Below are 13,677 nucleotides of genomic sequence, written 5' to 3'. Positions count from 1 at the left end.
TACAGAAATTGTCAAATTCTGCCTACAGACTTTTCAGACCTGTGCAATACTGTGCAATAGTGGCGTATTTACAGAAATGCTAATCAATGAGCAGAGTTCCAGTATAAAAATAAACCTGATAATGTGAAAGTAAAAATAAGAGGGAGACAGAAGAAAGGAGAGATGCGGGGAGATAGACAGGAGCCAGCAGCAGACAGGACAGAGAAAGATGTATAGTGAGGCTAAATCATCTACAAAGTCAGCGCACGTACACACACACACACACACACACACACACACACACACACACACACACACACACACACACACACACACACACACACACACACACACACACACACAGGTGGACTGTAGAGAGGTTGGAGGCAGGTAGGCAGGGCCGTATGGAGTAGTGTGGGGATGAGCCATAGTCATTGTGTTGCCTTATATAAGGACAGTGAGTTGACCTCTGTGGTCCAGCAGCACTATCCTTAACCCTACTTAAACCACATACGCATACAGATACATTACAATGCATGAGGAGACACACACACACACACAACACTTGAGACTCCATGCATGTGCATCGTCTAAGCAGATACACACAAACATATCCAAACACACAGAGTATAAGCGAGTGAGTGGGTGTTAAGAGTGAGTCACTGAGTAGCACCGACATCTCTCCCCACTCGTGTTTACGCTGGGCTTGTCCTGCTGCACACGAGAGAGAGAAAATGGAGAAAGAGTGCAAAAAAAAAAAAAAAGAGGGGTAAAGAGAAACGAAGGAGGATGAGAGAGAGAGAGAGAGAGAGAGAGAAGAAAAAAAGCTGACTCCAACTCTCGAGCTGAAAATAACTCGCATCTGAAGATATGCCACAACAGTAACACCGGGGAGGAGTGGAACCAAAATGAGAGAGAAAGAAGAGAGATGAGAAAAGAAGAAAATCATGTATGTTTTGGTGCAGCCAGACACTTATTGGTTCACCAATCTGTCAGTCTGAACACAATTAGTATAGTCATGAGAGAGGGGGTGTTAGGAGACTAAAAGCAACCAAAAAGGAGAGAGGAGGAGGAGGAGGAGAGGGGTTTGATAGGAACTGTCACAGTTCATCAGTGCACTGGTACATCGCATCTGGCCTCAGTACCCCCCCGAACAAGTACACACATCCAGACACACCCACACACAAACATGGATTGCCTTGCTTGCAGAATGTACGGTCAAACAGTGCACAGACACATCCAGACAGACAGAGATAATAATGACAACTGGCACAAGAAAATCCCTACAGACCTCTACAGAATACATCGCACTCAACACATTTGACACAATACCAAAAAAGTTTGTTTCTATAAAGATTTCCAGGGAGGTTCATAGATAGTGCTAACATGCACACATCTGCCATGTCTCTATCTACAAAACTTACAGTACATGTCTCTGCAAATCCATGTTTGTGGACAAGCTGACGCCAATTTCCAAGTTGTTTCCTAACATAGACTAATGCAGCTTAACCAAGCGTGTGTGTGCGTGTGTAAGCTGTGCTGCAAACCGTGACTATGTGTCTGTCTGCTGCACTGTAAGCAAGAAGCCAGCTCACTCGTGACAGTGTTAGCCAACATGATGTCAGTGTGTGTAGAGCTTCTGGCTGAGAGATACCTGCTGTGACCTCTCACTCACTTGACCTAAAACTAAGAATCAACACTGCTGCTTACAAGCCTCCCTAAAAATCGGACTTTTTCAGTTCGTGCGTGTCATCGCTGCACGTAAAGTACGTTTCTAACACGTGCACTGACGCATTTTATTTAGGTAAGATGGACAAAACTGAAAGTGAAGAGTTCATTTGCAAAAAACAATAAATGCCATCCTTTAAAAAAACGAACTGACTGTCGTGAGTTATTCTTCACACGTAGCACATTCTGAACCCTAAATACGTTTTGTTTGTCCGTTGTCAAAGCGTCGCAAGTTAATGATTTACAGCAGAAAACGCCAGCGCTGTTCTTGAACAGAACCCAATAAATCCATTCAACGAATCAGCACACAGTATTTCAAGTCAGGTGATGCAATATAGCGACTATGTTCTGCTGGAGATGTGCCGTCTGAAAGCGAATTTCGGTGTATCTTCAGCTCAGAGTCATCTTTAAAGATGGATCATTTGGACGAAACTGAAGAGTCTGATGTTTTTCTCCTTCAGTGAAGTAAAACAGAATTATACTGAATCCAGAAAGTACTGAAATATTAACCACTGAAATATTAAAAACCGTGAAATACTAGACTGTGAAACACTGAGTAGCACTAAATACTGAATTAAACTGAACACTGTGAAATATTGAGTAATAATATGTTTTCCAGTTTAGTACAGTTCACAATGAATTGATTGTGGACTAAAAACTGAGGCAAACTTTAGGCCCCATGAGTCGGTTCTACAATGAGCTCGTCTGATGCACCACTGTGGTGTTTGATAACATTCAGCAGGTTAAAGAATTGGCATATTCATGCTCAGTGGTTTTGTAGTCTGGCAGGGTTTTCTAAAGTATAATAACATTACCTGTATTGTGTTGAGTTTTACTTTTTTTTACTTAATCAAAACAACCCAACTGCAGTTTGATTGATATTACCTGGAATGCACAATCAAAAAAACCTGATTTATGCAAATGACTAAAGATGGGAATATCTGATTTGCAAATGAACTCTTCAAGTGTAAAAGAGTGCAGACAAGGCACGAAATTAAGCTCCCACGCTCACCTGAGGTAACAGCTCGCTCACCTAATTTGGTGATCAGACACCTCCAAAACAAAACAAGCCCAGCTGCCAAATGAGATTCGACATACACTTCTCAATCCCATGCATGCATAAAAAATATTTAGCTAAGATATCAGAGGAATTTCAATGCTCTGTCAGTTTCCTTTATTCTACCTTACAGTCCAAGGGCTCATCACAGCCTCAGCGAACCTATCGCAACTCTGCATTGCTGCCATAGCGACAACACGCGAAGCTGAGCCAACAGCATTACAGACAGGCAGCTCTTTAGCTAAAAGACAGAAATAAAAAAAAGCTAAAAAAACAGCACCAGCAGCAGCAGCACCATGAACCTTATCAAAACACAAAATGTAGCAACACCACCTCCGTATAGAGACTGTACTCCAGCAGTTGCAAGAAGGCCCCTCCTGCCGGTAGGAAGCACAGGCTATGATACAGATATCTTAGAAACTGTGATTCAAGGAAAATTGCTCTGCTTTTAAAACATGATAAATGTAACTGAATACTGCTTGGTGTTGACTACATTTTATTCAAATGACCTCATGTTGTTAGTAATGTCATTTCTGCATTTAACGATCTATGACAAAATAGAATAATAACGATAAAATCAACACAAAAAACATTATCTGCCTCCTTCAAACACATAACATTACCCTTATTTAAGGATATTTTATGCAAGCTAGTAAAAATTTTATTCTACCAGGCCAGTGAGCTGGTACTCAGAACGTCTGTTTATAGACAAACATGAAAAATCAAACACACAACCACACAAATTAAATATACATAAAGTGCACTCTGCCAATATAACACATATACAATACACACAAACATACACATCTGGGCTCGCTCTCCCAGGCTTCCTGCAACATATAACTGTGTAATGAAGCACGAAACACATACTGTTGAAGCACCTGGTGCAGGGAAAGACAGGCACTAAAAGATAGAAAGAGGTGGAAATAGAAGGAGGGGAGAGAAAGACTACAGTGGGGAATCAAAAGTTAAAGGAATACAAAAGGAGGAGGAAGTGAAAGGAAGCAGAAAAAGTGGAAAAGTAAAATAAGAGAATGAGAGCAGACCAGGCCAGAAAAAGAGTTGGGAGCAAAAGCTGTGCGATGCAAGGGACAAGAGAGAGGTTGTTACAACCACAGAAAGCCAAGGAGGATAAACACACTCAAAGGGCAACGGTGCAGGTCAAGAATCTGACCACAGTGTGCACACCCAGAGGGAAAGGAAAGCAGGAAAAAGTGACTGTGGAAGAGGAAGGGAGAGCAGGAGAGAACAGAAGGGAGAAGGGAGGCAGGGAAATATACAAAGCAGTCTCTTAATGATTCAAAGCACTAAGGACACAGGGGTAGGAGAGAGGAAAGAGGATGATGATTTTCCGAGGAGGACAGGGTAGAAAGCAAAACTAAACTAGACTATGATAAAGAGGAAACGATTGATAAGAGTAAACTATAAAATGGAAAACAAGCGGAAAGAGGGATTCAATGAAAACAATCAAAAAATAATCAAAAAAGGCAAAAATAAAGGACTGTCCAGGACATTCTGCAATCTGACTTTTATGACTGTTTTCCAGACAGAAGCACAACACCCCCCTCTGTCTCATACCTTTTTAGAACAGGGAAATGTGAAACATGACTTGCTTATGAATGGATATTACCCTAAGCAGTGTGTTGATTAGAGGAACGGCTGTCAAACAGCCTCAGACATGTTAAACAAAGGGAGACAAGGGTTTAATTTGAAACATGTAATTCTCCCTCTGACAAAAACAAATCACTATTGTTGTGACACTAAAACTTTCTAATTAATGGGAGTGACATTTTGAGGCATCTTGAGCCCTTTATTTACAAAATAATAACATTTTACAGGACTCAGACATCAATAATAATTGAAAAATAATAACTGATCATCATTTTTTTCCCTCCCAAAAATAAGCACATGATGTTGAGAAATGAAATGAAACCTTGCAGAAGAGTAAGCAAGGCACGCTTTAATTGTACTGTGATGAAAAAGGGCTTTAATGTATGTTACACACAGCACCAGAGCTGAAAATTAAGCTGAATTATTAAAATCAAAGGATTAATGGAAAAAAAAAATGCTCTACATCCTTTGAACAACCGGAGGTGAGTGACTGTGACATCCAGCGCAGTAGACTTCTGTGTCTCAGTGTCACTGCATACACGCTTTTTTTAAATTTTAAATCAGACAGTGCCTCGTGGATAAATGTACATCTCTTCTGTTGCGACTAGGTGAAGCGTGTGTAAGCTTGTATACGTGAGTGTGTGTTTTCACAGTCTTAAAGAGATTCTAAGGAAAAAGGGGGGAGTGTGGAGGAGAAGGAAAAAACAAAAAGAAAGAAAAAAAAAAAAAAAATCGATCTGCCTCACTCTGCAATGCTGCAACCACTGGGTGTGTGCGAGTGTCTTGCTGTGTTTGTGCCCCAATTGCAGGGGCGCCACCAAGTGGTCGAAATTATTCCCACGGTCATTTAGACAGAGAAGACTGATATGTAAGGAAAGAGAAGAAGGCATGAGATGGATAAATACTCAGGAATTTGAGGAAGGACGTGTAAACAGCTTGTGTTTGACTTAAAATGAAAAAAATAAATCAACTCTGTCAAGACACTCGAAACAGCAGTGACACCGGCCGTCTCTGTGGCGCTTCTAATTAATTCGCTGGCGATGCAAGACCACACACTCTCCCACATAGGACCATATTCAGCCACTTATTCACACACACACACACACACACAAGTATCTACTCATTCTGTGCAAAGCTGTGTACAGACATACAACCAGACAGAAACACAGGTTTGTTTGTACCTCTCCCTCAATTCTTGGGGGCCGGATGCTGGACAGGTGGATGGTCTTGTATTCTCCAGAGTTCAGCTTGACCACCATGGCATCAGCGTTGACCACCTGCATCACCTACAAAAACAGAAGACGAGAGGAGGGAGTGTTTAAAATAAAGACAGAAGGATAAAAATGTCCAGAATATGATCTGGTACAAAAATAGAAGACATGAAACCTAACTTAGTTAGAAATTAATTTAAGGCTTCACAAAACCTGTATGTCCTTGTGGAAGAAACAAACAAACAAACAAACAAAAAAATGATAACCCTTAGGATGGAGGAGTGTTGGAGCAAAAAGACTGGCAATGAAATTTGAGGAGTGAGCAGGTAGACTCACAGAAAGATGGGAAGTGAAGGAGCAGGTAAAAGATAAATGGAGAGGAAGAGATCTATTCAAAGACGGAAGGAGAGTGACAGTGCATATTGTGTGCTATCACGAGCAGGAGGCACTGAGAGCGAGGTAAGAAAAAGAGAGAGATCCTTGAGTGACTAAGTAAGCGAGCTAAGTCGTCCCAGCAGGCCAGCGAGGTTTGGAGGACAGAGCGAGGACGTTTTGCTATCTGGGGGATTGGCACCAGGAGGGAGGGGAGGGAGAAAGATGAAGAAAAGAAGACTGGTAGAGCATTACACAGCCTTCAGCCAAACAATTGGCAAGAAGTATTTTGTACTAGCGACCTTTACAAGTGTAACTAAAGACACAGGCTCATTTATGTTTGACATTTAAATGTTATTTCTCCATGCACCGAAGGTAGCAACCACAGTTTATAGCAGGTACACTTCAGAAATTATGCGTGGATGTTCAAAGCTACAGCTGTTACATTTTCCAAAGCTGGTTCAGGAAGTAGCATCAGTCCAGTATGAACGGCGGCTTTGGCTGAAGAATACTGGGATATCGGGATTCTGGAGACTACTTTCTTAGTCTCAGAGGGATTTAAACTCGTCATTTAAAGCCATGGATAATAATGAAGTGTGGAATAAATATTTGTAATTTAACCCCATCTATGTATGTGCCTTTCTATATGTCTGTGCCCTCCAAAGTAAGAAGACAGATTGGGGGTATGATGTGACTGAGATGGAAGAGGTATCCAAACCCAGAGCCTTTAAGTAGGCCGCTTGCAAGAGACGGAGAAATCAATCGCGCTACACATGTTGCTACCCACACGTGCGTTAAATGGCCTCCTCATCACTCAAACTGTAGTTCATATGTAGGCTGTGCTCAAGCTGAAGTCCTAAAACTGAGCAGGTCTGAACCATGTATCAAGCACAATTTGAACCATGTGGGTGTTTGTGTTCTTGACTGTGTGGTGGAAAAACAAAAAGACCAAAAAATTCTTTTGAGTTATTAAGACAAAGTTGTTTGTGATAGCATGTATGGCAGATACAAATCTAGGTGTTATTAGGCTCTTTGGGAGATTCATTATTCCATGAAAATAAATCAGATTGCCATCGCATTTGCCACCAGAGAACAGAAATTAGACCAGCCCACATGCTAAAAAGGCTGCCCACAACAGCAGCCAAAATACATCATATACTAATCACTGAGCTGAGTGGGAGAGATACAGAGACATTGGGAGCAAGAGGGAGAGAGACGGCGAGGGGGAGAGGTGTAATGAGTAAGTGCGAGGGGGAGCGTGCATGCACACGGAGACATGTACACATGCGCGCGCGCGCACCAGCCTACACGAATTCACACTGTAACAAGGTCATTTTGTGGCCTGCCCAAGTAAATAAAGTGCAACGGAGAATGTGGCAGGAGCAGAAGAAAATGGCTCAGCATTTACTGGCTAATTATCAGCCGGAGAAGGCGAGATGCGAGAGGCGAAGGAAGACAGATCAAAACACACCAAGATAGAGGAACGGAAAGATGGAGCGAGCCAGAAAGACAAGAGTGTAATCTCAGAGCAAATTTCACAAGAACAGAGATGGAGAATAGATAGAAAAATAGAGCAAAAAGTCTTTGCAAAGTAGCTGCCATGAGGGTCAAGCAGGCAGGCAGAGAAGACAAATAGGCGGGCAGCATGACTCACTGGTCTAATCTGACGCTCGAGAGGTGTGGATCTACTGCCACCCTCTGACCATGGCTGACATGACATCTGCAGTGGCCAAGATCAGTCATAGTGCAAGGAGGAACTTGGCTACTGTCAGGGAATGTGTCGGTTGTCAGTCAGATCCATTAAGGTGGTTTTAACCACAGGGCCAAGCGCAGGCTTAGCCAGGACTTACTCATTACTCATGTCACATCATCTCCCTCAAAAGCAACACCTATGGCAGTGTTTCATATTCGTCTTGCTGCCAGTGGAGATGATTTGTCACCCAAATGATATAGTTTTACAAACAGGTTTTTGATGCCATGATAAACAATTTGAGTTGACTTCTAGCCCTGCAAGGCTGCTGGAAAAAAAAAGTGGCTTAGTACGTAATACTTTAGGAGGACATTATGCTGGGACAGGTAGCGATAATCTACAGAGACCTTTTCACCTAATCGCTGTTCCTCTTGATTGATGTTAACTGGGGCACGAATAAATATACCCTACTCTCATCAACTTTACCCTAAAGTGACTTTTTAATTTGTCAAAAGAAGCTGCTTGACCTTGTATCCATTCTGTCTGACTTATTTAAACTGGGACAGATACGAACAGCCAAAGGAGGCCCTCATGGCATCTCTTTCCCTCTTTACCAATGTTAAAATTTAGTAATTATCTAACGAGACGTTCAATTGCTCCTGTGCACCGATGAATTAAAGAGTACTCCTCTTCACTTACTCCCAACCCAGAAAAAGCATTTACCAGTGTATACAGGAAGTGCTATACTTCTGAGGACAGAGACAGAGGACAGAATCATATAAATCAAGACTAAAAGAGTAAATTATTATTGACTTTCCCCAAACAACATAATACAACTGTAAAATTGTATTATTTTTGAAATCAGCTTCACAAAAACATCCTACTGAAGAAGACAATAGTTAACACTATTACTCTTCATATAATACAAACCACTTTTTTATTTAAATACCATTTTCTTATGGATTTGGTGAACCTGAAAGCAACAGTGGCAGTGTCCCTGACAATCTAGTGATGAAAGGCTGGTAAAAAGGGGTTTACACGACGTCACTTTTTATCCATCACCTCGAAGGTGGATGGTTACCCAGAGGAGGGGAGGGTATGGGAAAGGAAAGGAGGGGAGAGGAAGACTATTGGGACATGGCCTATATCCGCTTCTCCAATCCCAGTAGAGATGGGAGGAAAAGAGGCGAGGCAAAGAGGAAGATGCGTCAGCAAGATTGACTTGTGAGGATTGGAACTACGCTGCTGCCTCTCCGCTCTATCCATCACTCAGGTAATAAGAAGTGAAAAGTAGAGTGGACGAGAACAGTGGAGGAGTGTATGATGATGGGGTTGATGGATAGATGTGTCCCTGAGAGAGTTGGGAGCATTGCCTTATTAGGTGCCGACACATGTCACAGGAACGGGACAATGACAGGCCTGAGTAACCTTAGCCTGTCCAATATGAACTTAGCTTTAAAAACAGCTTGACCAGTTGCAGGGGTCAGCATGACATTTCCCCGTCACAACCGTCAGCCACTTGTGACGAAGTTTTTAGGGTCACGTGGTCCTAACGCCATTGCAGAGGCCTTTCACCCCATGATCCAAGCCATCTTAGATCCCCAGCCTACATTCTCCTGCTCATGAATAAATCTTTTGGCCCAGGCGTAGTGTCTCAGGATCGGCCGATGGCTTTCTAATCCCTAAACAAACCGACTAACTGAGCAGCAGCTGGCAGGGAGCAAACCCCCCCCCCCCCCCCCCCCCCCACCCGTGGCTCTTTTGAGGGAGAGCAGTAGCAGGCGAAAAAAGAGGAAAAGGAGGACAGTGATGAATCCTACAGAGATCAAAAAGTGCATCAAGGTTTAACTGGGGGCATCAGCAGGGCAGGCGATGCTAGAAAGAGGACACACATAGTCCCATGGATCATGATTAGATGGGGTTTTTTTTCTGACTTCTCATGTCTTTTCATCCTTCCCTTCACTCTCTCTATACATCTCAACACAAACACAGACTTTCTTTCAATTTCTTCTTTAACCCCATACTGCTTTCCCCCCCCCCCCCCCCCATATTTATTCCTTTTTTGTGCACACCCTCCTGAGCTCACCATCAATGTTCCCTCACTCCCTCACTGCCCACATCCAACCCTCTTTTATTGAGGGGGGTTCAGAGAGATCTGAGAGCAGCTCACACTGATAATATAAATGTTTTATCCTTTCTCTAGCCTCTTCCCTCTGACTCAGGAAAAAAATATACATACACATAGTTTCTTTTCGCGCCTTCTTTATGCGTGTGCAGTTTATCAAATTCATTCTGTAAGCAGATTGCCAAAGCAACACCTTTTATGTAACACTCGGGCTGGCCATGAATTTTTCAGGATCTTAAAAATTCGGGGGTCTGGAGGGAGCAAACGCAGACAAAAGACAAACTTTAGGGATATTAAACTTTTTTTTTTCTACGTTCCTAGAGAAAAATATGTCAACTGAAGGGAAGGGTGGGATACAGCCCATCAAAATGCACACCGAGGGGACCGAATTTAAAGCTGATGCTTTTAGGCTGGAGTTGCTTTACTACGTTAAAACCACACCTTGAAACCTGTAATATGTCATCTCATAGTGACAATGAGGTTAGACTGTATTATCAAAATGTATGGAGGAGTCCATCTCACTTGATTTGAACTAATGTGTGCTGACAACTAGGAGGGAGTGCATTCCCTTGTACTTGATATTAAGGACACTTCTTTTCCCCTGAGATCCTGGCCAATAACCTCCAAAGCTAATATCTCTAGTTCTTGGCTTTTGGGGGTCGTTCTGTGCCACTGCAACAGCATACGCCAGCGATTTGGCCCTAACTTGACTAGGGAGAGCTTCAAGGTTGCTCTTAAGCATTCTTTCTTGTACCTTTCATGAAGGATTTTTATTTATTTATTTTTTTTTTTATTCAGTGGGGGTTGCAAATGTGAAAATAAGAGGTGTGAGGAGGATATAATTCGTTAGAAGCCTCAAAGTGGCTCTGCTTTTGCTGCAGTGCTAGGAGAAAATTGGAAATGCCGCAGTAGACATCAAGTGGTGGAAGCGAGGGAAACAGCCAGCCCCCTTAGCACTGAAGCCAAGTCTTATTCATGCTATATAATGTCTGCATGTCATGCTGAAAGTTTTATACCTTACTCCTGCTTTTTCTGAGTAACGTTCAAAGATAAGTGAGGACTTTCATTAGAAGCAAGATGATCCTAATTGATAACCGTTACGTTAGGGGCCACAGAAAGATTGACAAAAAGAGAAGATTAAGCGGAGACAACTCCTTCACCAATGGGACACAGTATATAAAAGCCACTTAAGGATCTCACCTTGGCTACAAATTGTCTGTCCTTCTGGTCCAGGTTAGCTGTGGGTGCCACGTAGTCCTTCCAGATGCGGACCCTGCGCTCTTTAGCAGATCTGGCAAAGAACAAAATCACATCATCATCATCAGTGCTAGTCTTCAGCATCAACCAGATATTAGGACATAAAGGGTTTAATCAAGTGAAAAAAATATCCACTTGGCTGGAAAAAAAGCTACAAAAGCTCATTAAAGAGAGAAAATTCCAGTATGATTAGCCCATAGTCATTGCTGTGATGACTGTAAAGAATATCATTGCACCATAATGGAGTGATACTACTCATCTCAAGTAGTGGTAGAGTTAATCAGTATACTTGTGCATATGTCTATTCACTTTGCAATTATTTTCAATACCTCAAGAATCTGCATGTAATTTATAATTATTATGTCTTACAATTAAATTACCAGTGGTTTGCAGAACCAAATCTACAGTAAATAAGTTTCTGTTACTGTCAGCTAAACAACAGCTGAATCAAATAAAGTATGACATGACAGTTTGTCTTCCACCAAATAAAATGCTTAATGTTATGTTTATTGGGAATCAACAACAGAACTTTTTCATAAATTTTCCTGTGCAGTTCTAAGTATCTTCATGATCTATGCACTACCCAACAGTTTTGAAAAACATCTGACCAACATAGAAAAACAGGCTTCCGTTCAACAATGTTTTCTGTGCACAACTAATTGCTCTGCGTTTGTACAGTTGTGTACCGTTCAGCAGCTCGGAGTTTCTCAGCTCCCTGGGTGTAGACAGCCATGGACCAGTCCACACAGCGGGCAAAGCCTTCCTTTAGCAGGAGTTCTGTTATGTTACCATTCTGAAACACGGGGAAACAGGGGAAAAAACATGAGCACGGTTAACGAGACAGAACTCTTAATGTCAGTACCACCACCGGATGTCTGCTCGTGTGTCTTACCGGGTGAAGGATGGTTCCCAGTATGATCTGGTTAGGGCAGCTCTCCAGGATGATCTGAACGTCTCTCTGCAGAAGACGGGATTCTGTGAAGAATTTGGCCTCTGCTGCGAACGACTCTGGTGTCTCTGTGCCATCTGCTTCCCGTTTGAATGTTGGACACTGGAGACACAGAGAACTCACAATTACAAAATAATAGTCACACCTTAAGCCACAGGTATTTTTGCAAGCATTTGAAAATATGTCAAAAAGTGTTAAATGTGATTGATTACATCACTCTCACAAGACAGGCGCACATTTGTTCTACTGCAATTCTCAGTATTTTAAGCAGGGCATTCTTTGGATATACTTTTCTGTGTACTACTGTTATCCTCTTTTAACCTGTCACCTTGCTGCACATGCTATCTGTATTCTCCTTTTGAGTGTGGTAAAAAAAAAAACCCAGAGATATAAACACAAAAGGCGCGACTAGCAGACAAGCCTTTGAACAACGAAACAAAGAACACCTTGAAATGGATGTAATATCTTCAAGTGGGAGATGAAAAAGATTAGTTATCTTGAGTGGTCCATCGGCAAAGCTGGGCTTGGTGAAAAAGACTGATGGGGAAATTTAGTGGAGCGGATATGACACTGCTACAATAAACACAGACTTTAAAGGTGTGACAAAAATGTGCTGTTCCTCTTTTAATGTCTTTTTTTTATATATATTTTTACTACCAAGACTGAACTGTCTACCTTAGAATACTTTAAATAGTTTTTGTGACATTAAAGTGAAGAACTTAAGAGGTGTGGAGGGTACTGTCAAAACACAGCCGTTTTATCTTCATGCGGCTAGCCAACTTAATGCATTTTTTTTCCATTTGCTTACTACTTGTAGTCTCCCAAATATAAAACAATTTGTCACAGTCCATATTCCATCACATCTGTAAGTGCAGCGTATGAGTTAGGTGAGGTTACCTTGACTCCAGACAGCATGACAGTGACCAGGTAGTAGTCGGGGAGGAGCAACGCACGGACGACACTGCCGTCACGCACATGTTCGATGATGGCTTTGGGGAGAAAGAACAGTATGTAGAAGTGTGTGAGTGTCAAATTACAAATTATGAATGTACAGACATCAAGGTTAGACTGGATTATACTTACAATATTTCTTAATTACTATAGTGTTTGGCCTAAGACAATGTACGGTGAAGATTGGATTGTTAGTGATCCAGGTTGCAACCTAAATTGCTTTAAAGAAAGAAACCTTAAGGGTAGACTGAATTTTATATATTTTAATAAGGGAATACTGGCATAGCATGCATTCTCTTCTTTTTACAAATGCCCTGCATGACACTTACTGAATTCAAAACAATAATTATCTGTTGAAAACAACCATAATGTTTTACTAAGCGGTGGGACTTAAGTGTCTCGCTGAGGGATCACTCTCTGGTACTTCCCGGAAAGGAGAAAGTCACAGCCACCTTGGGAGACTGTGCATTCCACTTAAAGTGATACTCCAACCAAAATATACCTTTATCAAACCCTCACCACTGTAGGCATGAAAGGTAGTTGGAAAAAGGGGTAGCAGTTTCTTTCCTCACAAGATAGAGGGCCGTGGTAAGAAGAAGTAACAAAATGTTAATTGAAACTTCTCAAACCACTCCGGCAGCACAACCACTGCTCTCTACTGTCAGTACGTCAAGTACGTTAAAGACAATTTGACCAAAATACAGCCAACACACTACTTTAGTGCTGTGCTATTGACAGCGGTGAAGT

General features: G+C 41.9%; 1 protein-coding gene across 2 annotated transcripts in view; it reads right to left on the bottom strand.

Moving 5' to 3' along the window:
* snd1 (staphylococcal nuclease and tudor domain containing 1) overlaps positions 1-13,677 on the bottom strand; it is a 179,868-nt gene that overhangs the window by 152,337 nt on the left and 13,854 nt on the right. For both annotated transcript variants that reach the window (XM_042404023.1, XM_042404022.1), the window contains exons 7-11: positions 12,877-12,968; positions 11,923-12,081; positions 11,717-11,823; positions 10,974-11,064; positions 5,557-5,661 (exon numbers count right to left, since the gene is read on the bottom strand). In XM_042404023.1, the coding sequence (XP_042259957.1) occupies positions 5,557-5,661; positions 10,974-11,064; positions 11,717-11,823; positions 11,923-12,081; positions 12,877-12,968 (554 nt within the window). The remainder of the gene's footprint in view (positions 1-5,556; positions 5,662-10,973; positions 11,065-11,716; positions 11,824-11,922; positions 12,082-12,876; positions 12,969-13,677) is intronic.

The sequence above is a fragment of the Thunnus maccoyii genome, chromosome 23, assembly GCF_910596095.1.
Source record: "Thunnus maccoyii chromosome 23, fThuMac1.1, whole genome shotgun sequence".
Classification (NCBI taxonomy): domain Eukaryota; kingdom Metazoa; phylum Chordata; class Actinopteri; order Scombriformes; family Scombridae; genus Thunnus; species Thunnus maccoyii.
Note: the sequence above shows the minus strand (reverse complement) of the source record. Positions and strands in the feature narration are given on the sequence as shown.